The 27,773-nt window shown below is 44.8% G+C and overlaps 2 protein-coding genes across 2 annotated transcripts in view; both read left to right on the top strand.

Moving 5' to 3' along the window:
• Positions 1-82: 82 nt before the first annotated feature.
• LOC125446880 (protein shisa-like-1) lies at positions 83-10,606 on the top strand. Its single transcript, XM_048520859.2, has 4 exons — positions 83-330; positions 4,240-4,414; positions 5,592-5,799; positions 7,338-10,606. The coding sequence occupies exons 2-4, from the start codon at positions 4,357-4,359 to the stop codon at positions 7,567-7,569; spliced, it is 498 nt and encodes a 165-aa protein (XP_048376816.1). The 5' UTR covers positions 83-330; positions 4,240-4,356; the 3' UTR covers positions 7,570-10,606.
• A 9,425-nt stretch (positions 10,607-20,031) lies between these two features.
• Positions 20,032-27,773, top strand: part of LOC125446705 (protein unc-45 homolog A-like) — a 30,946-nt gene continuing 23,204 nt past the window's right edge. Inside the window, exons 1-8 of the mRNA XM_048520428.2 lie at positions 20,032-20,089; positions 21,556-21,714; positions 21,853-21,889; positions 22,275-22,450; positions 23,560-23,652; positions 25,497-25,664; positions 26,988-27,156; positions 27,430-27,600. Of these exons, the coding sequence (XP_048376385.1) occupies positions 20,078-20,089; positions 21,556-21,714; positions 21,853-21,889; positions 22,275-22,450; positions 23,560-23,652; positions 25,497-25,664; positions 26,988-27,156; positions 27,430-27,600 (985 nt within the window). The 5' untranslated portion in view covers positions 20,032-20,077. The remainder of the gene's footprint in view (positions 20,090-21,555; positions 21,715-21,852; positions 21,890-22,274; positions 22,451-23,559; positions 23,653-25,496; positions 25,665-26,987; positions 27,157-27,429; positions 27,601-27,773) is intronic.

Here is a 27,773-nt window from a genome sequence, read left to right as displayed (position 1 = left end):
TCTCCAGCAATTTCTATTTTGGTCACAGAAAGTTGATTTGTTTGCGGAAAGGATTGGGAAGTCAGGCATTGCTGGCAGAGAGGCGTCCCTGTATAATGGCTGAGATGGGAGTAATTAAATGGAAAGGTGATAAGAACAAACCCTCCCGGAGGGCTCTTTTAACTGAACATCACAACAAATTAAAAACAAAATTGCCCAGCGTCGCTGCACGGTGCACGCAGTTGGATCAGCGATCTGGACCCAGAACGACAAATTGAAATCAGCTCCACAGAGGCTCGGAGGGCAGAAACAGGCCGGGGCTGCAGAATTCGGAAACAGCAGGTTGCCAAGGTAAGGCGAAACTGGGAAGAGAATATTCCGTTACGTGGAGCAGTGCTGAGACAAACAAACACTCCAAATAATTTAAAAAAAGCAGATTGCGTTTTCTCAGATGCTTGGGCAGAACTGCAGGGACCTGGCTGAGGTCCTCACCTGGAGCAAGTAAGTTTCATCTCTGGGCAAGCTGCCAGCTCCCGTCATTTCACCTCCTTTCTTCCCCCTTGTATGTCTTTCTTCGTCAGCCTAGACATGAATTTGGTGAATTTTGTCGAATATTTGTTCTACGACCCTGCAAGAATCGTGTCTTGATTTATTTTTGCAGATTCAATGTAAAATGTTAAATCCCTAACTCGAGTGGCAGGGATCGGTGTGACCCCTAGGTCTATCTAAAATAATCCGTCCAGAAAACATCCACAGTCTAGGATGTCCATTCCTGATTCAGAGACTCTGCTGGAGATGCAGATCTGGAAAGTGAAGCTTCTCAAATCGAATAGCAAACACCAGCCATGAATTATTTTGTGATGAATAGTCATTTGAAAATGGCCTTGGTCTAAATTTTAGTTCCTTTAACTTTTTCCCGTCATATTCTTAAGTGCTAAATCTGCTCTTTTCATTTGTATATACAATCCAAATGCACGAATGCTTTCCCTTTCCCCTCTCTGTTATTCTATTTTCATTTCTGAAAAAATAATGAACTTTCCTTGTTGCAGCTGTTGGCATCAGAAATTTCTCCAGCAGCCGATTCTGAAATGAACTCTGTTAGGCTGGGAATTTTACCCAATCTGAATCTATGTAATTGAGTGCAGTAATTTAAAAAATGGTTTTAGGCGATAGCTTTTTGTTGTAACTTTCAAACGTAAATAGTGACAGGTTCAGTCTGCATGAAAATTTTGACCTGCTTTATACATTTATGAAATAAATACTTTTGAAGTTTTCTCAAGTTCCTGCTGGTATTAACAATGGAAATTACTGATGTAAACATGTCATGCTGTATAAAAATTCACTAGAGGAGGCGCTACAGCACCAACAGTGGTTGTGAGGTGCGTGTGGTGTCGTGGTAGGGCTTGACATAAGTGGCTTCGTTTAGAAGAGTAAGAACAGTAATTTATATTGACATAAATATTAAAAATAAGAATAGATCATATGACTTTAAAATGAATTATATCTATATGCCCTGGTCTATTATGTACTGGTAACTCACAACAACACTTTCAGATGTACAGTTTTGTCTCCCCAAAAGGAATATATAGAACATAGAACAGTACAGCACAGTACAGGCCCTTTGGCCCACAATGTTGTGCCGAACTTTTTCCCTAAACCTAAAGCACAACTCCACTTCTACCTTATACTATCACCCATATGCCTATCTAATAGCCACTTAAATGCCCCTAATGAGGCCGACTCCACTACCCTCTCTGGCAATGCACTCCATACCCCTGAGTAAAGAACCTACCTCTGACGTCTCCCCGATATCTACCTCCACTCACTTTAAAACTATGCCCCTTTGTAATAGCTACCTCCACCCTAGGAGAAAGTCTCTGGCTGTCCACTCTATCTACACCCCTGACCATTTTGTACACCTCTATCAAGTCACCTCTCGTCCTTCATCATTCTGAAGAGAAAAGCCCCAGCTATCTCAACCTTTCCTCATCTGACCATCCCTCCATTCAGGCAACATCCTGGTAAATCTGAGATAACAAGGCGTGGAGCTGGATGAACACAGCAGGCCAAGCAGCATCAGAGGAGCAGGAAAGCTGACGTTTCGGGCCTGGACCCTTCTTCCTGCCTGCTCCTCTGGTGCTGCTTGGCCTGCTGTGTTCATCCAGTTCTGCACCTTGTTATCTCAGATTCTCCAGCATCTGCAGTTCCTAATATCCTGGTAAATCTCCTCTGCACCTTTTCCAATGCTTCCACATCTTTCTTGTTTTATCACAAGAGATTAACTAGTGATATACCACTGCTTTTCAAACCTGTTGTAACTGACCACATATCAAGGCTTGACAATTGTTGGAACTGAGACAGTGGGTTCAGGAGGCTGTGAGGGCAGGGGTCTGTTTAAAAAAAAGGTGTAGGACTGATATAAACATACAAATTAACTTGCTCGTGACACCTACTGCTACCTCAGAGCTCAGGACATCAACATTTCAATTTGAAACTTCACTTGGTTTCCCAACCCCGATAATGCCAAAGTTTTGCTGCTAGCCAAAATTACCAAGGGTCACCAGACTCGAAATGTTGACTCTGATTTTCTCTTCACAGATGCTGCCAGACCTGTTAAGTTTTCTCCGCAATTTCTGTTTTTATTCCTGATTTACAGCATCTGCAGTTCTTTCGGTTCTTTAAATTACCATTGGCCTGGAATGTAGTAGAAAGATCCTCAGACTGCACTGTATGTAAAATCCATTGGGAATGATTCCGATTTTCTTATTTTTCCCCAAGATTTACTATTTACTCAAGTAAATAGTAGCCTTCTTCTCTCCTAACATCCAGTTTTTCATGCGAACTGAAACTGTGATTATTTCATGTGATTATTGAAAGGCTATTTTATTAGGTTGGTAGGGACAGAAATTACCTTTTCGATACCTTTTCTCTCTTCCTCACTGTCCTTTAGTTGTCCCTCTTGTTCTTTTTTTTAAATCTCTCCCCCCTTTCTCTGAATTCTACTTTCATCCCTCTCTCTCTGTCTCTTCGCCCCTCTCCTTCTCAGTATGACTCTGGCCAATGGGAGGATCTGGCCAATTAAGGGAAAGCAGCAAGGTGTAGGTCCAAGCAGAGATCACGGTTAATAAGAAAAATAACAAAGAACAAGTCGGACAGGAACAGGCCCTTCAGCCCTCCAAGCCTGTACCAACACATTTTGCCGTTCCATACGAAAACTGTCTTCACTTACAGGATCTGCATCCCTCTATCCCCTTCCTATTCATGTATTCGTCCAGGTGCCTCTTGAATCGTGCTGTTGTGTCAGCTTCCACCATCTCCACTGGCAGCGTGTTCCAGGCACTCACCAGCCTTTGTGTGAGAAACTTGACTCGTACATCAGTTTTAAACATCTCCCCACTGCACCTTGAATCTGTGCCCCTAGTAATTGACCCTTCCAGCCTGGGAAAAGGCCTCATACTTTCCCCTCTATCCAAGCCATTCAATATCTTATAAACATCTATAAGAATTGGAGTAGTAACTACAAAACAGCTATCACTTATTTGAAATACTGTTTACAACCAGGGAAGCTTACAGCGGCTTCCAAATTATTAGCATCAACACAGATCGATAAAGAAACAACATTGTCTTTGTACAGAGCCCTTTATAACTTTACTACAGCTTTGCCAAAGCACTTGCTTGTGACAGTCACTGTTTTAATGTTTGAAATATAAAAATAGAGACGAGAAGGAGTAGGCCATTCAGCCCCTCGAGCCTGCTTTGCCATTTAATAACATCATGGCTGACCTGATTGTAACTTCAATCCCACACTCCCACTTATCTGTGATAACTTTTCACCTCTGCTCTTAACAAGAATCCACACACATCTGCCTTAAAAATACCCAAAGACTCTGCCCCCATCATCTTCAAAGACTTGTGAAAACAATTGCCTCATCTGAGTTTTAAAGTGGTGGCCCCAAGTTCCTCTCCAAAGAGGAAACATCCTTTCCATATCCACCCAATCATGTCCCCTCAGGGTCTATGATTTTTCAATCAAGTCATCAATGACTGTTTTGAACCCCAAACCTGTCTAACCTTTCCTCATGTCAGGCAACTCTCCTATTTCCAGGTATTAGTCCAGTGAACCTACTCTTACATTTCATAACTGAAGAACAGAACTGCTTCTGAGGAAGGGTCACTGGACCAAAACATTACCTTTGATCTCTCTCCACAGGTGCTGTCAGGCCCACTGAGCTTTTCCAGCAATTTCTGTTTTTGTTTCAGATTTCCAGCATCTGCAGTTCCTTCGGGTTTTGTTTTAAGTAAATGGTGTACTTTGTTTTAAGGCACCAGCAACGCCCTTTAGGATGACAATTAGAGATCCAGGCTTTGGATGCCACCATGTCATGTTTCTGTCAGCTCCTGACTTCACTGCTGCTGTGTGAATCACTTATAACAGGTATGTGAACACAAAATGCTGGAAATCACAGTGAGTCAGGTAGCATCTGCGGAGAGACAGCGAGCTAATGTTTCAAGCCTAGATGACTCTTCAGCAAAGCTGATAGATACTGCCTGACCTGCGGTGACTCCCAGCACTGTTTGTTTCCATTACGGATTCCAGGATCTGCAGAAATTCACTCCTACAGTATGTAATTGCATGTGTATAGAATCTCCAGCAATCTCAGGTCCCAATGTGCTGTACAAACAATTAAGAACTTTTTGAAAAGTGTAGTTACTGGGACAATGTTGGAAGTGCAGCAGCTAAATTCCACAGAACAAACTATCATGAACAGCAATATGATAAATAACCAGATTATCTGTTTTAGTAATGTTAGCTAAGGGGAGATATTGGCCAGTGTTTTAATGCAGAAAGCCAACTGGTGCAGAGTTCCATATTAAAAACATGTAGCCCCTAACTGTGTCAACAGGGTTCTAGGTAAATCATCAGTCAATGACCACCAATAGCATTTAATTAAGTATAATGAATACACAGTTAAGAGCTGGAACCTATGTGAGAGCTTACCTTTGTTTAAAATGTCTCGTGGGATCTTTTATGTCCACCAGAGAGTGTGATCAGGTGCGATAGGGGTTAGGGTCAGTTTAATGTCTCATCCTAACAGTGTGATGACTCTCTCATTGTGCACTGTCAACCTAGAATCTAACTTCCTCACTCAAAGTGAGAGTACTACCCAGTGAGCCATGGGTGGCACTCCCTGTCTCTCTCTCTCTCTCACCTCTGCCCATTCATTGATGCTGGGATGTTGGTTTGGCAATGAGTCAGGACAACGTAGGGACCATTAATGATTACCTTGACAAGTTAAAACCTGTTGAACGTGCTGTCCAGACTATTGCATTAACAAGGGATATTTGGGTAAAATACTAGAGTAGGTCTGTGCACTAACTGTCACGCTTGTGAAGAGGATGGGAGGTTTTTGAAGAAATAGGAAAAGGACAAAATAAGGCTTTATTACTGACTGTTTATGGATTATCAAATTGCATCTGCTGTCTGTTGGTTTGGTGAAAATGTTCACAGTCTTCGATGTCTGTTGTGCTGTTGCCCTGAACTCCAGTTGTCTTGTACGTCTGTTCAAACCACAATATATGATGACCTGACAATAAAACCTCTCGCTTTTCAGTTTCTGCTTCTAAGTACAGGATTTGTGAGCCGTATCTGGATGCTGCACAAAGGTACCACTCTGGATTCCACTGTCCGCGGCTTAATGAAGATCAGAAACAAACCCACTGCTGTCGTCAGAGCAACCAGACCTTGAAATATTGCTGCAATGAAGCTGAATTTCAGAGCACAATGAGAATGAACAAATCTGCACAGACCAGGAGCTCTGTGTGCGTATGAAAGTGGGACCGGTGTATGTGCAAGTGAAGGAGAATAGTGCAGGTTCACGGGATAGCTGTCAAACTACTGATGGCTTTGAGTTGGAGTGTCTTCTTTTATTTTATTCATTCGCAGGATGAGGGTGTCACTGTCCAGGCAGCATTTATTGCCCATCCCTAATTGCCCAGATGGCAGTTAAAAGTCAACCACATTGCTGTGGGTCTGGAGTCACATGTTGGCCAGACCAGGTAAGGATGGCAGTTTCCTTCCCGAAAGGACATTAGTGAACCAGATGGGTTTCCCAACAATCAACAATGGATTCATGGTCATCATTAGATTCTTAATTCCAGATATTTATTGAATTAAAATTCCACAATCTGCCGTGGCAGGATTTGAACCTGGGTGCCCAGAACATTATCTGGGTCTCTGGATTAGCAGTACAGTGATAATACCACTAGGCCATCGCCTCCCCATCATGGGGAAAGCAATGGACCTCCCATCATGCCAACTGAAAGGAAAATGGGTTTTCTTAAATTTAATGATTGGAAAGTGAGGTGTAGTAGTGGTGGGTCAAAGGGTGATTGTTGTCTTAATGGGAGCAGCTCATTGCTGACACAAAAACAGAAATTGCTGGAAAAGGTCAGTAGATCTGGCAGCATCTGTGGAGAGAATTCAGTGTTAACATTTCGGGTCGAGTGACCCTTTGTCAGATCAGAAGCTAGAGACATGAGAGACTGGAATTGAGCCAATGTTCCCACATCCAGATGCTGCTCTGTAATCCTTGAGACGTGTGTTGTGCATGAAAGGGCAGGGGAGCAAAGGGTCTATATGTAATCCTGGAGCACAGACTGTCAAATACCTTACCTGTATTGCCATAGCTGAGGTCAGCTGATAAATTACAGACCAGAGTTCAAGTTCCTCTACATTCCAGTAAGAGTAGCAATGGCTGTTGTTTGAATAAATCATCTTCTTCAGTTCTCTGCACAAAGGCAGGTCCAATGCCTGGTGCTGTCACCTTTGTCGTAGGTAGGGCCAGGAGGCAGGTTGAATATCCAGCCCAGGCTGGAACAGGGAACAAGCGCTGATCATACCTGCACCAGCCAACTGGCTCCCCAAAGGGAACTGAGCCTTTGTAGCAACACGCATTCTACATGTTGCACTCTGGAGCCGTGGATGGTGATGGAAGAGGCTGCAATGTTCTTTCCATCTCATGGCTGATCAAAGCCTCTCCCACTCTTACATCCCGCCATTGGCATGAATTATAAGGATTTACAAGTTGATCTGTGTTATAAATGCAATGTCCGAGGCCATCAAGTCTTGGAAAGGGACTTGAACCTGAAGCTTCTGGCCCAGAGACAGGGACACTACCCATTGCTACTAAGCTCTCCAATATTGCAATAAATAGATGTCATGCTAGGAAAGGTTGCTTCATTATTGATTGACTGTTTGAAATTGTGTTGGTGACATTTCCTACCTTATTATTCCAGGTACTCTGCTGTTAACCATTAATAGCTGATATGTGTCCGTCTTGTTCTCTTCTCACCCCCAGTAATTACGGATCAATGGCTGTGGTCTCTGTGTACGGTCTCTGTGTTGTGGCCCTGTTGTTGACAGACCTGCTTCATTACTACATGCTAAACAGGCACAATCTCTGGTGGTACCAGCCTCCCCACTGTCTCTGTCGATGCTGCAATGGTGACCACAAAAAAAACAAGCTCAGATACAAGCTGGAAGTGAGTGCTATCTTCGCTGGTCATCACCGGGCCAATGGTCATTGCTGAGTAAATGGTCATCGCCAGATAATTGTCATCAATGAATCAATGGTCATGTTGCATCATGTTCATCACTGAATCAATGGTCAATGCTGAGTGAATGGTCTTCAGGCAGCTTAGTTCTACTGACATTAAAGATCTTTTCATTGATGACATGACTGGGCAGTGGCGGAAATGCCAGCATTGAGCTGATCTTTAAGGGGAGGCTGGGTTCACAGCTAAATATTGAACCATGGCTCCGTTTATGCCTTCAGGTCACTTGCACTGTTTGAAGGACAGTGAGAGAATTCTCCATGGTGACTTGGTCAATATTTATAGCTGAACATTAAAAGGATTGCCTTGTCATTATTACGTTGCTGATAATGGGAAATTGCTGTGCACAAATTGGTTGCTACATTTCTGACATTACAGTGGTGACTACACTTGAAAAGTAGTCCATTGTCAGTGAAGTGCTCCAAGGTATCTGAGAGTCATGAAAATGTATATAAATGTAAATTTCTATTTCTTTTCATGGGCTAGCTCAGGTGACCAGTTCTAACGAATATAATAAAATCAGACCATGCGTACCTGTAACCAAGCTCACTGTGCTATGACTTGGTTCAGACCACATACATTAAATAGACTTATTTCAGATGGCAACATTCTGGGATTGATCACAAAAATAATTTGACACCACCTGTGGTAAATCAACATCTTAGAGAGGAGCAGGTGACTTTGGAATGAAAGCAAACTATTGCATATGCTGGAAATCTGAAATAAAAACATAAGTGTGCTGGAAGATGTTCAGCAAGTCTTGAAGCATCTGTGGTGAGAGAAATAAAGTTGACATTTGGAGTTTGAAATGATCCTTCAGAACATCCTTCAGTTCTGAAGAAGCCACATTTGACCTGAGATGTAATTGTCATTTTTCTCTCTCCACAGATGTTGTCAGATCTGCTGAGTTTCTCCAGCAATTTCAGTTTTTAGGTAACTTTGAACCCCTAGTTCTCAGAGTTCTCCACGACTGGGGATTTTCCCATTGGATGGAGTGTAATCACAGTGATGGATGTAAATATACTGGAATCGACTACTAGACTAACACCTGGAATAGGAAGGTTGTCTTATGAAGAAAGGTTGAACAGACTAAGCTTGTATTCACTGGAGTTTAGAAGGATGAAAGGTAATTTGAAGGTTCTTGACAGGATGGAATGGAGAGGATGTTTCCTTCTGGGGAATCCAGATTGAGGGGACGCTTTAATTTGAGATTACCTATTCAAAACAAAGATAAGGAAATTTATTTTTTTTGGAACGCTTTTCCTGAAAATGCAATGGAAGCAGAGACTTTAAGTATTTTAAAGGCAGAGAAAGATACCTTCTTGATAAGCAAGGAGGTGAAAGGTTATGATATATTAGAGTCAGAAGTCACATGACATCAGGATATGGTCCAACAGGTTTATTTGAAACCACAAGCTTTCGAACCGCTGCTTCTTTTGTCAGGTGAAGTGACTTCACTTAATTCTGAAAGCTCGTGATTTCAAATGAACCTGTTGGACTATAACCCGGTGTCGTGTCATTTCTGACTCTCTGCCTCAGTCCAACAAGGCACTTCCATATCTTGGATATACTTTAGGATTAGGAATAACAGTTTCAAAATGCTGAGTAGATTTATGGTGGAGATAGATGAGTAATGCTTTGGAGGGTTATGAAGAGTGGGCAGGAAAGTGGATTTGAGCCTGAAAGGAGATTGGCCACAATTGTATTAAATAGTGGAGCAAGCTCGAGGGGCTGAATGGCCCACTCCTACTCCTAGTTCTAATGTTCGGAGGGTGACAGGCAGGAATGTGGAATAATCAGATCAGGCATGATCTTAATTGAATTTGGAGAACAGGTGTGAAGGGCTGAGTGGCCTACTCCTACTCCAATTCAGATGTTTGTATCATTAGCCAATAATTTAGTGTTGTGGTATTATATCTATCAGAATGGTAGAGAAGGAAACTGAATGGACTCTGGTCTTTCGCATTTCCTAATTCCTGTGTTCCCACGTTGACTGTTTGCTCTGCCTCGGAGTTTGCAGCTGTTACAGAGGGACTGCAATTCCAGTCTCCCAGGTTACATGTGGAGCACTGGCTGTTGGCTATAGACTGGGGCTGTGTGGATACACTGTGCAGGAGTAATTTTTCCTGGTGATGCTGATCAGAAAATTACCCCTTTTAATATCTTTGTGATATCCAATGAAACCAACTAATTATGCACATTCTTTCCATTTACTCCCTTCTGGCTAGGAAGGTTCTGTGCAATTATTCTTTACTGGGGCTGGCATAAGTACATTATCCTCATTACCATTCTTTACATGGGAGGGTCAGATGCTTTGCTAACCTTGTGCCTCTCTTCTCATTGGCCATGTACTTTCCAATAGGAATCATTAGATGTTGTGCAGAAGCACAAGGTCATGGCTGACTTTGCCCCTCAGCAGGCTGTGGACACTAAAAACACCTTCCTTTTCTTTAATTGGCCCTGCCTAAAAGTCAGTCTGAGGGTGTAGGTGTTGCTGGCTGGGCCAGCTCTTATTGCCCTTGAGAAGGTGGTGGTCAGGTGACATCTTGGACTGCTGCAGTCCATGTGCTGTGGATTAACCCACAATGCCCTTCGGGAGGGAATACCAGGATTTTAGACCCAGTGACAGTGATGGGATAGCAATTTGTTTCCAAGCTGAGTAGCATGAAGGGGATCTTGCAGAGGGTAGTCTTCCTGTGTATCTGCTGCCCTTGTCTTTCTAGACACAGTTTTGCACATTGCTGTCTGAGGAGCCTGTTGAGTGGCTCTTGTTGTCCTTTAAGCTCTAGGCAAACCCAGAACCAGGTACCCCAAGCTCAACAGCACAACTGAAGCATGACACCTCTAACAGGGTAGTTCTCCCTCAGTGCTACTTCTATTACATCCGGAGAGTGGAGCTCAAACTCGCTTTCATAAACCGATCAACCAAAGGGGCAAGAGTGTCACAGACTGAGCCAAACAAACATGAACTCTTTGAATATACACTCTGTAAATCTGATGATTATGAAAGCTGAATTACAGGATGATATTGTGCAAATCACTGTTACAGACGAAAGAATAAAATATGATTTATCACATGCTGTGGCACTTAAAGGTTCGGTGCAACTAGTAATTAACATCAGTAACATTTATTAATTTACCTCATTCTGTAGACAGTGCATTTCTGTTCTCAATCACTAAATACTGGTAAGCCATAATGATTATTGCATCAATAACAGGAAGTTGGGTAAGTCCACAAGGCAGAAAGGAATTCTTTCAGTTCCTAGATGTTTGAAATAATGATATATTAGGCTTACAAAGTTGGGAGCTTTTTCTTCATTCTAATCTGCACTGCTTTAAGGTAGAAGACCAGTTGGGCCAGTGCTGTGTTATTACAAAAGCCAGATTTCCACTGCAGCCATGAATGTGGCCCCTCTGGAACACTTACCCAATGTATAATTGACTGCTGCTAATTAACTCTTGATCTTTACAGACAGTGCAACAATAAACAACAGAAAGAAATGCTGACAGGGTAAGATGATGTAGAGAGGACTCATGTTGAACATAAACACCAGGAATGAGTCTAAATGGACTACCTCTGTGCTATATAATTCTTTACTGTTCAATTTTCTTTATTCATTCAAGGGATGGGGGAGTCACTGGCTCGGCAGCATTTATTGCCCATCCCTATTTGCCCAGAGGGCAGTTAAGAGTCAATCACACTGCTGTGGGTCTGGTGTCACATGTCGACCAGAGTGGGTAATGATGGCAGATTTCCTTCCCCAAAGGACATTAGTTTTTACAACAATCTACAATGGTCGTATGATTGTCATTACTTTTTATTCCAGATTTTTGCTGAATTCAAATTTCACCAGCTGCCCCAGTGGGATTTGAATTCATGTCCAGATCATTCATTAATCTCGGGTTCTGGGTCACCAGTCTATTGATATTACTGCTACCCCACCCCCTTCACTTCTTCATGGGACATCAAACTGTAGAGCTCACGCTGGGCATGCAATAAATCAGGAAATTGGAGATGCATCAATTAATTGATTAATTGGAGATTAATCAATAATAATAGACAACTTCAATCTGCATATAGACCGGTTTAAATGCGTCAGCACAAATGCTGTGGGAAGTGAATTCCTGGAGCACGTCCCAGATAGGTTCCTGGGACAGTATGTTGTGAAGCCAATTAAAGATCGGGCTGAATTTGTTGTTTAATTAAAACTTTGTAGTAAGGGAGCCTTTGGGTAATAGCGACAACAATTCAAACACGATGGTTGAATGTGAATAGTTCATTCTGAAACTAGGAACTCAATTCTGAGCAGAGGAAACTCTTGAGTGTCTAAGAGGCAAGTTGGCTAGGGTTGGATTGGGAAACTCCTTGAGAGGTTTTGATGGCAGACAGACAATGGCTAGTATTTAAATAAATACTGCATGGTTTATATCAGATATACACCCACTAGGAAACTTAACTCAACCATGGTCAACAAAATATGTAGAGGTGCACTAGATTAAGGGAAATGGTTTCCAAGAATGTCGAAATAGGGTAAACCAAAAGATTAGGAACAATTTATGATTGACAAAAGAGGACCTAGAAATTGATGAGGGAAAGGAGAATATGAATACAAGCTAGTGAGGAAACACAAAGGCAAGCTGTAAATGCTTCTGTCAATACATTAATGCAAAAACATAAACAAGAATAAGGTATGGGCTAATTGTAGGCGGGGGCAAGAGAACAGGGGAGGGTGGTAACACAAACAATTACTTTCTCTTTTCAGAAGAAGACTTCATTTCTTTATTCACTCACGGGATGAGGGTGTCACTGGCCAGGCAGCATTTACTGCCCATCCCTAATTGCCCAGAGGACAGTTAAGAGTCAACCACATTGCTGTGTGTCTGGGGTCACATGTTGGCCAGACCGGGTAAGGATGGCAGTTTCCTTCCCTAAATGAAGGACTTTAATGAACCAGATGGATTTTTCAGACAATCGACAATGGATTCATTAGACTCTTAATTCCAGGTATTTAATTAATTTGAATTCCACTGTCTGCCATGGCGGGATTTGAACCTGGGTCGCCAGAACGTTATCTGAGTTTCTGGATTAACAGTCCATATTAATAATACCACTGAGCCATTGCCTCCCCTGCAGAAAAGATGCAGAAAATCACCCAGAAAAACCACGTGACCAAGAAACCTATGTGAGTGAAAAGCTAAAAAAAAATTAGTACTGGTCAAGAGAATGAAAAATGAGCGGACTTGACGGTTGATGATTCTCCTGGATGAGATGAGTTTCATTCCAGAGTCCCAAATGATGTATCAATAACGATAGTGAATGCATTTTATTTCATAATTCTATAAACTCTGGAAACTTTACTGCTGATAGCAATTGTAACCACACTATTTAAAAAGAGAGAATAAACGGGGACTATAGCTTTACGTCCATAGCGGGGAAAGTGTTGTAATGGATGTGATAACTGAACATTTAGAAAATAATGATAAAATTGGGTTTAATCAACACAGATTTACAACATGAAATACGTTTGACAAGCTTGGAGTTTTTGAGGATTTCACTTGTACCATAAAGAACAACCTGTTGATGTTGTGTATTTAGACTTTCAGAAGGATTTTGATAAGGTCCCATGCTGGAGGTTAGTAAATAAAATGAAAGCACATGAGATTAGGGGAATATATACTAGTTTGGATTAAGAATCAGTTAGACAGAAAGCAGAGAGTCGGAATAATCAGATAACTCTCAGGGTGACAGGATATCAATGATTTGAATATGGCAACCAATCCTAATATTTCCAAATTTATTGGTTATATCATACTGGGTGGGAATTTAAAATCCAAAAGAACTGCCACTCATCTCTATCCACATGGATAAGGAGAACCACCAATTGGATTGGGACAACACCAAGATCCTGGGACAAGCAAAGCAGAGGCAAGCATGGGAATTCCTAGAAGCCTGGTACTCCATGAAGAAAGACACCAACAAACGCATACAGCTCGAGCCCATTTACGCTCTACTATGAAGGAAAACCGGAGGTGAGGTAATCCAGCTCAACGGACTCCAGAGTTTAAATACAGGCAGGAAAATACAACAGCGCTTCATCGGAGGCTGCACTGAGGACGTTACCCAGTGGGGTAATGAAACGTCTGCGGAGAAAGAAACAAACCAGAGCAGCGAGCCAACCAACCACAAGACCCACAACCCAAGCTACAAATCTACACTAAAACCTAAGTGTGAAGTTATTTATTTTGGTAGTAGAAATGCTGTAATATTTCTTAAATGGTCAGAGATTTAAAATCTCAGTGTCCAGGCGCAATTAAGAAAGCAAACAGTAGGTTGGCATTAATTTCAAGGTGAGAATAAAAGATATCTTGCTCATATATGTGCTACCTTAAGGGACATACTCATTATGTCATCTTCATATCACAGGATGTGATCTAATGGTACAAAGCTCACATGTCTCCGCCTTACTGAGCTCTGTCCTCTTGCAGCATGACATGCTGATTGGTATGCTCGGACCTGCTCAGTAGTGAGGGAGCATCATTCTTCAGTACTTTGTGACCTATGTTTCATCCTTATGTTAAGGGAGCCAATGTAAGCATCACAGCATTCGTACTGGCTGTTGAACAGGGTCTTGTGGGGATCTCACCTGGAGTATTGTGTACAGTTTTGGTCTCAATATCTAAGGAAAGATGTACTTACGATAGAAGGAATGCAACAGAGATTCGCACACTTAATTCCTGTGATGGTGGGATTGTCTTATGTGGTCTGATTGAGGGAAATGGGCATGTCCTCTGGTTTTGAAGACTGAGAATTTATATCACTGTGGGGGATGGGGAGAGGGAACTGGAATAAATAGGGAGAGAGGGGGAGGCGGACCGAAGATGGAGAGTAAAGAAGATAGGTGGAGAGAGTATAGGTGGGGAGGTAGGGAGGGGATAGGTCAGTCCAGGGAAGACGGACAGGTCAAGGAGGTAGGATGAGGTTAGTAGGTAGATGGGGGTGCGGCTTGGGGTGGGAGGAAGGGATGGGTGAGAGGAAGAACCGGTTAGGGAGGCAGAGACAGGTTGGACTGGTTTTGGGATGCAGTGGGTGGGGGGGAAGAGTTGGGCTGGTTGTGTGGTGCAGTGGGGGGAGGGGACGAACTGGGCTGGTTTAGGGATGCAGTAGGGGAAGGGGAGATTTTGAAACTGGTGAAGTCCACATTGATACCATTAGGCTGCAGGGTTCCCAGGCGGAATATGAGTTGCTGTTCCTGCAACCTTCGGGTGGCATCATTGTGGCACTGCAGGAGGCCCATGATGGACATGTCATCAAGAGAATGGGAGGGGGAGTGGAAATGGTTTGCGACTGGGAGGTGCAGTTGTTTGTTGCGAACTGAGCGGAGGTGTTCTGCAAAGCGGTCTCCAAGCCTCCGCTTGGTTTCCCCAATGTAGAGGAAGCCGCACCGGGTACAGTGGATGCAGTATACCACGTTGGCAGATGTGCAGGTGAACCTCTGCTTAATGTGGAATGTCATCTTGGGGCCTGGGATGGGGGTGAGGGAGGAGGTGTGGGGACAAGTGTAGCATTTCCTGCGGTTGCAGGGGAAGATGCCAGGTGTGGTGGGGTTGGAGGGCAGTGTGGAGCAAACAAGGGAGTCACGGAGAGAGTGGTCTCTCCGGAAAGCAGACAGGGGTGGGGATGGAAAAATGTCTTGGGTGGTGGGATCGGATTGTAAATGGCGAAAGTGTCGGAGGATGATGCGTTGTATCCGGAGGTTGGTAGGGTGGTGTGTGAGAACGAGGGGGTTCCTCTTAGGGCGGTTGTGGCGGGGGCGGGGTGTGAGGGGTGTGTTGCGGGAAATACGGGAGACACGGTCAAGGGCGTTCTCGATCACTGTGGGGGGAAAGTTGCGGTCCTTAAAGAACTTGGACATCTGGGATGTGCGGAAGTGGAATGTCTTATCGTGGGAGCAGATGCGGCGGAGGCGGAGGAATTGGGAATAGGGGATGGAATTTTTGCAGGATGGTGGGTGGGATGAGGTGTATTCTAGGTAGCTGTGGGAGTCGGTGGGCTTGAAATGGACATCAGTTACAAGCTGGTTGCCTGAGATGGAGACTGAGAGGTCCAGGAATGTGAGGGATGTGCTGGAGATGGCCCAGGTGAACTGAAGGTTGGGGTGGAAGGTGTTGGTGAAGTGGATGAACTGTTCGAGCTCTTCTGGGAAGCAAGAGGCGGCGCCGATACAGTCATCAATGTACCGGAGAAAGAGGTGGGGTTTGGGGCCTGTGTAGGTGCGGAAGAGGGACTGTTCCACGTGACCTACAAAGAGGCAGGCATAGCTGGGGCCCATGCGGGTGCCCATGGCCACCCCCTTAGTCTGTAGGAAGTGGGAGGAGTCAAAAGAGAAGTTGTTGAGGGTGAGGATGAGTTCAGCTAGGCGGATGAGAGTGTTGGTGGAGGGGGACTGGTCGGGCCTGCGGGACAGGAAGAAGTGGAGGGCCTTCAGGCCATCTGCATGCGGAATGCAGGTGTATAGGGACTGGATGTCCATGGTGAATATGAGGTGTTGGGGGCCAGGGAATTGGAAGTCCTGGAGGAGGTGGATTATTCCCAATTCCTCCGCCTCCGCCGCATCTGCTCCCATGATAAGACATTCCACTCCCGCACATCCCAGATGTCCAAGTTCTTTAAGGACCGCAACTTTCCCCCCACAGTGATCGAGAACGCCCTTGACCACGTCTCCCGTATTTCCTGCAACACACCCCTCACACCCCGCCCCCGCCACAACCGCCCTAAGAGGAACCCCCTCGTTCTCACACACCACCCTACCAACCTCCGGATACAACGCATCATCCTCCGACACTTTCGCCATTTACAATCCGACCCCACCACCCAAGACATTTTTCCATCCCCACCCCTGTCTGCTTTCCGGAGAGACCACTCTCTCCGTGACTTCCTTGTTCGCTCCACACTGCCCTCCAACCTCACCACACCCGGCACCTTCCCCTGCAACCGCAGGAAATGCTACACTTGCCCTCACACCTCTTCCCTCACCCCTATCCCAGGCCCCAAGATGGCATTCCACATTAAGCAGAGGTTCACCTGCACATCTGCCAATGTGGTATACTGCATCCACTGTACCTGGTGCGGCTTCCTCTACATTGGGGAAACCAAGCGGAGGCTTGGAGACCGCTTTGCAGAACACCTCCGCTCAGTTCGCAACAAACAACTGCACCTCCCAGTCGCAAATCATTTCCACTCCCCCTCCCATTCTCTAGATGACATGTCCATCATGGGCCTCCTGCACTGCCACAATGATGCCACCCGAAGGTTGCAGGAACAGCAACTCATATTCCGCCTGGGAACCCTGCAGCCTAATGGTATCAATGTGGACTTCACCAGCTTCAAAATCTCCCCTTCCCCTACTGCATCCCTAAACCAGCCCAGTTCGTCCCCTCCCCCCACTGCACCACACAACCAGCCCAACTCTTCCCCCCCACCCACTGCATCCCAAAACCAGTCCAACCTGTCTCTGCCTCCCTAACCGGTTCTTCCTCTCACCCATCCCTTCCTCCCACCCCAAGCCGCACCCCCATCTACCTACTAACCTCATCCCACCTCCTTGACCTGTCCGTCTTCCCTGGACTGACCTATCCCCTCCCTACCTCCCCACCTACACTCTCTCCACCTATCTTCTTTACTCTCCATCTTCGGTCCGCCTCCCCCTCTCTCCCTATTTATTCCAGTTCCCTCTCCCCATCCCCCTCTCTGATGAAGGGTCTAGGCCCGAAACGTCAGCTTTTGTACTCCTGAGATGCTGCTTGGCCTGCTATGTTCATCCAGCCTCACATTTTATTATCTTGGAATTCTCCAACATCTGCAGTTCCCATTATCTCTGATTTATATCACTGTGGCTGGTGACTCAAGAAAGGGACATCATCTCAGGGTAAGGGATAGGTCATTAAAGGATGAAATGAGGAGGGGTTTCTTCACTCAGGTAGTGGTGAATCTTTGGAATTGTCTAAGCCAGAGAACTGTGAAAGCTGTAATTGAGCATTTTCAAGACAAAAATTGGTATTTTCTGGATATGACTAATATTAATAGATATGGAGATATAGCGGGGAAGTAACTTGGGGAGATAATAAAATGTGAGGCTGGATGAACACAGCAGGCCCAGCAGCATCCCAGGAGCACAAAAGGTGACGTTTCGGGCCTAGACCCTTCATCAGAGAGGGGGATGGGGTGAGGGTTCTGGAATAAATAGGGAGAGAGGGGGAGGCAGACCGAAGATGGAGAGAAAAGAAGATAGGTGGAGAGGAGAGTATAGGTGGGGAGGTAGGGAGGGGATAGGTCAGTCCAGGGAAGACGGACAGGTCAAGGAGGTGGGATGAGGTTACTAGGTAGGAGATGGAGGTGTGGCTTGGGGTGGGAGGAAGGGATGGGTGAGAGGAAGAACAGGTTAGGGAGGCAGAGACAGGTTGGACTGGTTTTGGGATGCAGTGGGTGGAGGGGAAGAGCTGGGCTGGTTGTGTGGTGCAGTGGGGGGAGGGGACGAGCTGGGCTGGTTTTGGGATGCGGTGGGGGAAGGGGAGATTTTGAAGCTGGTGAAGTCCACATTGATACCATTGGGCTGCAAGGTTCCCAAGCGGAATATGAGTTGCTGTTCCTGCAACCTTCGGGTGGCATCATTGTGGCACTGCAGGAGGCCCATGATGGACATGTCATCTAAAGAATGGGAGGGTTAGTGGAAATGGTTTGCGACTGGGAGGTGCAGTTGTTTATTGCGAACCGAGCGGAGGTGTTCTGCAAAGTGGTCCCCAAGCCTCCGCTTGGTTTCCCCTCCTCCCAATGCACCACACAACCAGCCCAGCTCTTCCCCTCCATCCACTGCATCCCAAAACCAGTCCAACCTGTCTCTGCCTCCCTAACCTGTTCTTCCTCTCACCTATCCTTTCCTCCCACCCCAAGCTGCACCTCCATCTCCTACCTACTACCCTCATCCCACCTCCTTGACCTGTCCGTCTTCCCTGGACTAACCTATGCCTCCCTACCTCCCCACCTATACTCTCCTCTCCACCTATCTTCTTTTCTCTCCATCTTCGGTCTGCCTCCCCCTCTCTCCCTATTTATTCCAGAACCCTCACCCCATCCCCCTCTCTGATGAAGGGTCTAGGCCCGAAACGTCAGCTTTTGTGCTCCTGAGATGCTGCTGGGCCTGCTGTGTTCATCCAGCCTCACATTTTATTATCTTGGACTCCCCAGCATCTGCAGTTCCCATTATCACTCACATAACTTGGGGAGATGATTGGATATTGTCTACAACTGCTGGGTATGCTCGATAGACTGAATGGTCCATTTCTGATTCAATGTTCCTGTGAATGAGAGGAGGTCCAAGATTGGGGAACCGTTTATATTCAAGAAATTTAAGCTTTATAGAGTAGGAGACAGAATATTTGTCCGAGACAAAAGTGTCCAAAATCCATTGAACTGCGGTACAGTGAAGAACCATTGTTCTAAAAGATAGAAAGAAACCTGGCAAAAATAAAGACAATTTATAAAACCCACCAGATGAGTATTCCTCAGATGAGCCACATTGATTGCAGGAGCAAATTACTGCAGATGCTGGAATCTGAGTTGAAAATAAAAAATGCTGGAAATCATAGGAGTCAGGCAGCAGCCATGGAGACAGAGCAAGGTAACGTGAGCTTTATACCATCAGGTCACATGCCATGATGTGAAGATGACATAATGAATATGTCTCTTAAGGTACCACATTATTTGCAGCAATATATCTTTACTTCTGTAGATGACTCTTCATCAGAGCTGATGCGAGGTATGGAGGGAACAACATTTATGTAATTGTGGGTAAGTGAAGGCTGGGGAAAAAGGGTGGAGATAATGCAGATTAAGTTGACTGCATTGATTGCATTGTGGCAAATACACAAAAGCCAGATTTGCTGCAGCAACTCAGCAGGTCTGGCAGCATCTTTAGAGAGAAACAGAGTTACAGTTTCGAGTCCAGTAATAGCTTCTACAGCAACTTGTTACTATTTTTGGCACCAATGCGCTTCAATAATAATATTTGCACAAGCACAGCTCATTTGAAAGTTTGGTATTACAGAAAAGAACAACACACATGAATTGGTTAAGTACAATACAGCACTTGAGGGTGCCTCACTCCAATACCATGCTGATTGCAGCTACATTGCATTGAAACACATGCAGCCTGAATGTTTTGACCCTGTTTGCAGAACCTTCATAAATTAATAATCAATATTGAGAAATAAAAATTTTGCTCGGCTTTCTTTCAATGAAAGCAGTTGCATTGCGTAAAGGGCAGCACTGTGGATAAAGATATTGCATACTCTTCTTTCATTCAAATACATTGTCCTGGAGCAGCAGCAGCAGCCACGCCCCCCTCCGCCTTTGATTGACAGCCAACGGGGTGACGTCATCAATTTGCGACTGTACCCGGCCGCAGTCACCAGGGCAACAGGAGAGAAGATGGCGGAGACGGTGAGAGGGTGGTGGGCATGGGAGTGGCTGGGGCGTGAGGGAGTTGTGGTGCGGGGTAACATAGGACCCGGAACCTCCCTTAAACTCGCGGAATTCCTGAGCCAGGATACAGCCTTCAGATACCCCAGAGCCTTCGCATCAAACACTCCCAGGAGAGGGACAGCACGGGGTTAAAATACAGGGTAAAGCTCCCTCTACACTGTCCCCATCAAACACTCTCAGGAGAGGGACAGCACGGGGTTAAATACAGGGTAAAGCTCCCTCTACACTGTCCCCATCAAACACTCCCAGTAGAGGGACAGCATGGGGTTAAAATACAGGGTAAAGCTCCCTCTACACTGTCCCCATCAAACACTCTCAGGAGAGGGACAGCACGGGGTTAAATACAGGGTAAAGCTCCCTCTACACTGTCTCCATCAAACACTCCCAGGAGAGGGACAGCACGGGGTTAAATACAGGGTAAAGCTCACTCTATGCTGTCCCCATCAAACACTCCCAGGAGAGGGACAGCACGGGGTTAAATACAGGGTAAAGCTCCCTCTACGCTGTCCCCATCAAACACTCCCAGGAGAGGGACAGCACGGGGTTATATCCAGAGTAAAGCTCTCTCTACACTGTCCCCCATCAAACACTCCCAGGACAGGGACAGCACAGGGTTATATCCAGAGTAAAGCTCTCTCTACACTGTCCCCCATCAAACAATCCCAGGACAGGGACAGCACGGGGTTAAATACAGAGTAAAGCTCTCTCTACACTGTCCCCCATCAAACGCTCCCCGGATAGGGACAGCACGGGTTCAGATACAGAGTAAAGCTCCCTCCAACTATCCTCATCAAACACTTCCTGGACAAGGACAGCGCAAGGTTAGATACAGAGTAAAGCTCTCTCTACACTGTCCCCATTAAACACTCCCAGGGCGTGGACAACAACGGGTTAGGTACAAAGTAAAGCTCCCTCTGCGCTATCACCAATCAAACACTCCCAGAACAAGCACAGCATGTGGTTAGAAAGAGAGTGAAGTTCTGTCTACGCAGGCTTATCAAATGCTTTGGGGGCAGGTAAATCTGTCCCTACAATGTTGCAGTTATGTGTGTGTCTCTCTGAAACTCTGTAAGGTGCTCTATTGCAGCACCAGATAAACTTTTTACCTCTTTGAAAACTTTACCAATCAGTAGTTCCCACAAATGCCTGTAATATGAGATAGTAGGAACTGCTGATACTGGAGAATCTGAGATAACAAGGTGTAGAGCTGGATGAACACAGCAGGCCAAGCAGCATCAGAGGAGCAGGAAGGCTGACGTTTCAGGCCTTTTCTGAAGAAGTGCCTAAGCCTGAAACATCAGCTTTCCTGCTCGTCTGATGCTGCTTGGCCTGCTGTGTTCATCCAACTCTACACCTTGCTATCTCTGACCATGATATGATGCTGGATATGACCTGTCTAATTTCTGATCAATTTCTTGTTGTAGGCCAGTGTGGCATTGTTGCGGGAGGATGGCAACAAATATTTTAAATCAGGAGACTACGAGAGAGCCTTGTCTTGCTATACACAGGCAATTGACCTATCCAAGGACCTGTTAGAGGGCATGATCCTTTACCGCAACAGAGCGGCATGCTACCTTAAAATGGTGAGTAAAACCAAAATATGCAAACTTGCACAGGTGACCAACAAAAAGTGTGAATTGACTAATTGTAGTTGGTGTTAAACTGATTTTCCCAGCTTGTTCCCGGGTCTGAATTTTGTGTTTTTTTCCCTTACTCACTAGGGGGAGTACTCAAAGGCTGAAGCAGATGCTTCAAAAGGTAGGCAACAAGAAATGTATGTTTTGTGTATAAGTTATTGCTGCTCAGTGATGCCATGTTTACTTGGCTGTGTGCAAATGCTCTCCCAGAATGTTTTAATTTGGAATTGTCTGAATACCTTGTGTGTCAATTGCTGCATTTGTAATATAATCAGATTGGATCATGAGAACAAAGTATTGGATCAGAAAATACTCTGTGGTGAACTTGGTCAGTTCTTAAAATATCTAAACAAATTACGTTGTTCCTCATTTCACCCTTGTGTCACGCTGGGCTGAGGATTTCACCTGTTTCTCCCCCTCGTTTAAGGTAGTTGAGTTTCTGTGTAAATCGACAATGACCCTGAAGAATGTTTGCTCTAAAGCAATGATTTTTGTTCTGTTCTCAGTAATCGAGTCAGATGGGAAGGATGTGAAAGCCCTGTTCCGTAGGAGCCAAGCCCTGCAGGAACTAGGAAGGCTGGATCAGGCATTTGCTGATATCCAGAGATGTGCTGTTCTGGAACCAAAGAACAAAGTATTTCAGGAATCATTGCGGCAAATTGCAACAAAGGTCCAGGAGAAGGTAAGGACCATGTGGGTGGGTTGGGTAGGAGAGACAGATTGGTTGGTGGGAAAAGGCTGTAGGAGAAGAAGCAAAGCCAGAAGGTGGAAAGGGTCAGAGATCAAAAGGTGGAGAGCTGGATGAAGACAGCAGGCCAAGCAGCATCAGAGGAGCAGGAAAACTGACGTTTCGGAAGGGTCTAGGCCTGAACGTCAGCTTTCCTGCTCCTCGGATGCTGCTTGCCCTGCTGTGTTCATCCAGCTCCATACCTTGTTATCTCAGATTCTCCAGCATCTGCAGTTCCTACTATCTCTCAGGTAGAAAGGGTCAAATTGGCAGAGGAGAGAGAGCGGTATACACCTGTAAGAAACTATAGCGAAATATGGTTCTGGGGCTTTCTTTGTTTATTCCGTTTTAACACATGGTCCACAGGGAGGTGGTGGCACAATTTTTATTATCGCTGGCATTGTTAAGTAGAGATCCAGGCTAATGTTATGGGACATGAGATCAAATCCTACTGTGGCAGATGATGCAATTTCAATCAATGAAAGCCTGGAATTAAAAGCTAGCCTTGTGGTTAGTTGTTGTAAACCACTGCTTCACTAATGCCTTTTAACGAAGAAAAATCATTGATTCCAGACAATAATGTGGTTGACTCTTACCTGTCCTTTGAAATGGCCCTGGCAACAAATCCCAGCCAGCTATGCCCACCTGAATAAACCAAAAAAAAATTGTCAGAGTTGCTTTGTATAAAAATTGACTTCAGGTTTTTCATACTGATTATTTTATTTTGTCAAGGCTGCATCCCCATGTATTCATTCTGGTTGATTCTGAGCTTCAGTAAGCTGAAACATAGGGTCTGTAAAGTGTGCGATTCTAGAGTCAGTCATTCCAAACTTGGACTGTGTTTCGGAAAGAGTTCTTCAGCTTGTTCACAAGAAGGGTATCAATCAAAATTGAAATGTAAACTTTTCTAAAGACCCCTAAATTAATTTTTAAGTTTTACCATTAATGAAAGATTCTAAGTATCACTTCGGATTGCATCATTGCCGCGGAAGTTCAATTTGTTGATGTATTTTTTTATTCCTAGTGTAGTGTCCGGACTATATTTTGTCCTATTCTCGTTTTAGGTCCGACAACAGTCTTCTACAGATGCCCGAGTGGAGCAGATGTTTAACATCCTTTTGGATCCCAGTGAGAAAGACTCCGACAAGAAACAAAAGGTCTCTGTTTTACTAAAAGTATTTCAATAGAGACAATGATATCAGAGATAATGGGAACTGCAGATGCTGGAGAACCCAAGACAACAAAATGTGAGGCTGGATGAACACAGCAGGCCAAGCAGCATCTCAGGAGCACAAAAGCTGACGTTTCGGGCAGTCCACTGTACCCAGTGCGGCTTCCTCTACATTGGGGAAACCAAGCGGAGGCTTGGGGACCGCTTTGCAGAACACCTCCGCTCAGTTCGCAACAAACAACTGCACCTCACAGTCGCAAACCATTTCCACTCCCCCTCCCATTCTCTAGATGACATGTCCATCATGGGCCTCCTGCACTGCCACAATGATGCCACCCGAAGGTTGCAGGAACAGCAACTCATATTCCGCCTGGGAACCCTGCAGCCATATGGTATCAATGTGGACTTCACCAGTTTCAAAATCTCCCCTTCCCCTACTGCATCCCTCAACCAGCCCAGTTCGTCCCCTCCCCCGACTGCACCACACAACCAGCCCAGCTCTTCCCCCCCACCCACTGCATCCCAAAACCAGTCCAACCTGTCTCTGCCTCCCTAACCGGTTCTTCCTCTCACCCATCCCTTCCTCCCACCCCAAGCCGCACCCCCCGCTACCTACTAACCTCATCCCACCTCCTTGACCTGTCTGTCTTCCCTGGACTGACCTATCCCCTCCCTACCTCCCCACCTACACTCTCTCCACCTATCTTCTTTACTCTCCATCTTCGGTCCGCCTCCCCCTCTCTCCCTATTTATTCCAGTTCCCTCCCGCCATCCCCCTCTCGGATGAAGGGTCTAGGCCCGAAACGTCAGCTTTTGTGCTCCTGAGATGCTGCTTGGCCTGCTGTGTTCATCCAGCCTCACATTTTATTATCAATAGAGACAATGGTCTGTATGTGCTGCAGGTGAGAAGTACCTGGGTCAGGATAACTGTCTCAGGTTTAGGTACAGCATAACACCAAATGTGTAATGTTTTCGTTCTGCATTCACCTCGAACTGTGGAGTAATGGCGAATAGTGTAATAGATTTTGTACTTCTATGTGTGGGTTGTGTCTAGAAGGAAGTTGTGTAGTGTCAGTTAAATAATCAAGACTTTGTTTTTGGTCATGTTGACTGAAATTCCTGCTGGATAGCGAAAAAAAACTGGAATGATGCCACGGCATCTTTTGACGTCCTTTAAGAAAGGAAACTTAACCTTATCTGAGAGACTGATCCTCTGACAGTGGAACACTCCTTCAGTATTGGGGTTATTTTAGTTTATTTGGCCAGGTTCTAGTGTAAGATTTCACCTGACAACCTTTAAGGCCTTATGAAGAAAGGCTGAGGGACTTGGGTCTGTTCTCATTGGAGAGAAGGAGGCTAAGACGGGATTTAATAGAGACATACAAGATGATCAGAGAATTAGATAGGGTGGACATTGAGAGTTTTTTTCCGAGGATGATGACTTCAGCTTGTACAAGGGGGCATAGCTACAAATTGAGGGGTGATAGATTTAAGACAGATGTCAGAGGCAGGTACTTTACTCAGAGAGTGATAAGGGCGTGGAACGCCCTGCCTGCCAATGTAGTTAACTCAGCCACATTAGGGGCATTTAAACAGTCCTTGGATAAGCACATGGATAATGATGGGATAGTGTAGGGGGAGGAGCTTAGATTAGTTCACAGGTCGGCGCAACATCAAGGGCCGAAGGGCCTGTTCTGCGTTGTATTGTTCTATGTTCTATAATAGTGCTATCTGCTGGACATGGCTGGAATTTAAATTTAAATTTGTAACAGAGAATTCACATAGCTTCTTATTCCAATACCTGTTTTAACTATGTACTTTCCCCTTCAGGCTATTCAGAATCTGATTGTTCTTGCTCGGGAAGATGCAGGGGCTGAAAGGATTTTTCGCAGTGATGGAGTGCACCTTCTCCAGAAGATGTTGGACACTGGGAGTGCAGACATCATGCTGGCTTCACTCCGGACTCTAGTGGGGTTGTGTTCAGGCCATCAGTCCCGGGTTAGTCAGGCGCAGAAAAATTAGGACTAAAGCAATCTCTCCACCATTCTTTTTGAATAATAATTTTCCATGATGATGAAGTCTTGCTGTACCGAACATCTATATGGCTGAAATGCAGGAAACTGAGACTAGGTTGGTTGGCTTGGAGTCGTGATGGGCTAAGTGACCTCTTTATATATAGTAAACTCACTATGTTTCTATGATATAAAACCATACAGTGACCAGACACTCCATCTTGACACTGTCATTGCAAAATTGAAGTGGAAAATGTTGATACAGAAGAATGATTAAAAAAATTGTGCTAGTTTTATTGTATAGAACCAGGGCATACAGTGCAATGGGCCAAGTGCTGGAAACTGGGGTTAAAATAGTTGGGTGATCGATTTTTGACTGGCGTGGACATGATGAGCTGAAGTGTTTTCTGTGCTGTAGATCTCTATGACTGTATGGTAGTGCCTTTTTAAAATTTAGTCTTTGGAGTATGGCTTCACGACCAAAGCCAGCATTCTTTTTTGAGTTCTGAGGAAGGATCACAAGACCGGAAATGTTAACTTTGATTTTTCTTACAGAAGCTGCCAGACCTGCTGAGATTTTCCAGAAACTTCTGTTTTTGTTTCTGATTTGTAAAGTCCACAGTTCTTCTGTTTTTTTTTCTTTTCTTGTTCCTAATTGCCCTTGAACTGAGTGGTTTGGTCAGCCATTACAGAGGGCAGTTGAGAATCAACCACATGTCAGTGACTGTGGAGTCTCATGTGGGCCAGATAAAGTCGGCAGGATGGCAGAATTCCTTCCTTCACAAACATCGGCAAACTAAATAGATTTTTTATTGTAAATGTTTGTTTTCGTGGTCACCTTTACTGAGACTAGCTTTCAAAGCAGATTTTATTAATTGAATATAAATTCCTCAAGTGCCACATTGGGATTTGAACTCATGCCTGTAGACCATTTAGTCTGGGCCTCTGGATTGCTAATCCAGTCACCATTATACCACCATCTCCATGGGGCCTTTGAGTAGTCAGATGTCCCAAGGTCTTTCATAGGTTTGTTTCAAACAAAATTTAATCATGGAAAGTAGAATCTGCAGGTAGGACATGGGAGCATTGTGAAACATGTTTAGTTTAATTATGCATTTGTCTTTGCTCCCATTGCGAATTTTTATTCAGTGCCAAATGTAATGTTCTGTGGCAATTGACACTGGTCTGTCATCAGAAGTATATCCAGTTTAAGCTGGATCTATTTATTTCGGTGTGGTAAAAGCTTGTATTATATAGTGCCTTTGTATTTACCTAAAAGCCTTTGTTTAGCTGTGATCCTTGTTTGCAGGTGACAGCGATTTTGCACACAATAGGAATGGACAGGTTCTGTCGCATGATGGGCAGTGACCAGGAGCAGGTTTCCCTGGCAGCTTGCAATGTCCTGCAAAACATGTTTGATTCATTGAAAGGGGGAATAAAAAGTGACATTCGAGGAAAAGAGGAGGCAGTGGTTCTCGGTGAGTGAGTATCTCTCTGTGGAAATGATTTCCCATTCTTTACGATAGCAGTTTCAATGTTACTATCCTCTTTCCTGCAGTTAAAGTACTGTTTTTGTTCAGATAACTGGCATTGCCTTTTAGAAAGGCAGCCCACAAAAATGTTTTGGACTGGTGATACCATGTAGAGTTTTGGCAATTTGATTGGGTGTAAAAGTTTGAACATTTCTTTAAGTTCTCTCAGATTATGAAGCATTAATTAGGCCTCATGTTCAATTATTAATTGATCTCCAGAACCCTTAAAGGAGTTGAAGATGATGATTCATCAGTTGTTGGAAATGTTGGTTCAACCACAGGTGTCTACCCATGGCCGAGACAATTCCATAAACCTCCTGATTAAGCACGTTCCACGGAAATCCTTACGCGATCCCAACAACGCCATGACCATTTGGGTAATTGACCAGGGTAAGGTATAAAGCTGAAGGAGCCAGCGCCTGCTTGGTATTGGATGTGTTAGACAGAAACTGCTTTTCCTTCTTCATATTCATTCATTGATTGTGGACTTGCCTGGCAGGGCCATCACTTGTTGCCCACGCTATGTCCCCCACGAGAACTGAATGTTTTGTTTGGCTAGTTCA

Source organism: Stegostoma tigrinum, chromosome 36 (assembly GCF_030684315.1).
Source record: "Stegostoma tigrinum isolate sSteTig4 chromosome 36, sSteTig4.hap1, whole genome shotgun sequence".
NCBI classification, from domain to species: Eukaryota; Metazoa; Chordata; class Chondrichthyes; order Orectolobiformes; family Stegostomatidae; genus Stegostoma; species Stegostoma tigrinum.
The sequence above is the reverse complement of the archived record's forward strand: the minus strand, read 5'-3'. Positions and strand labels throughout refer to the sequence as shown.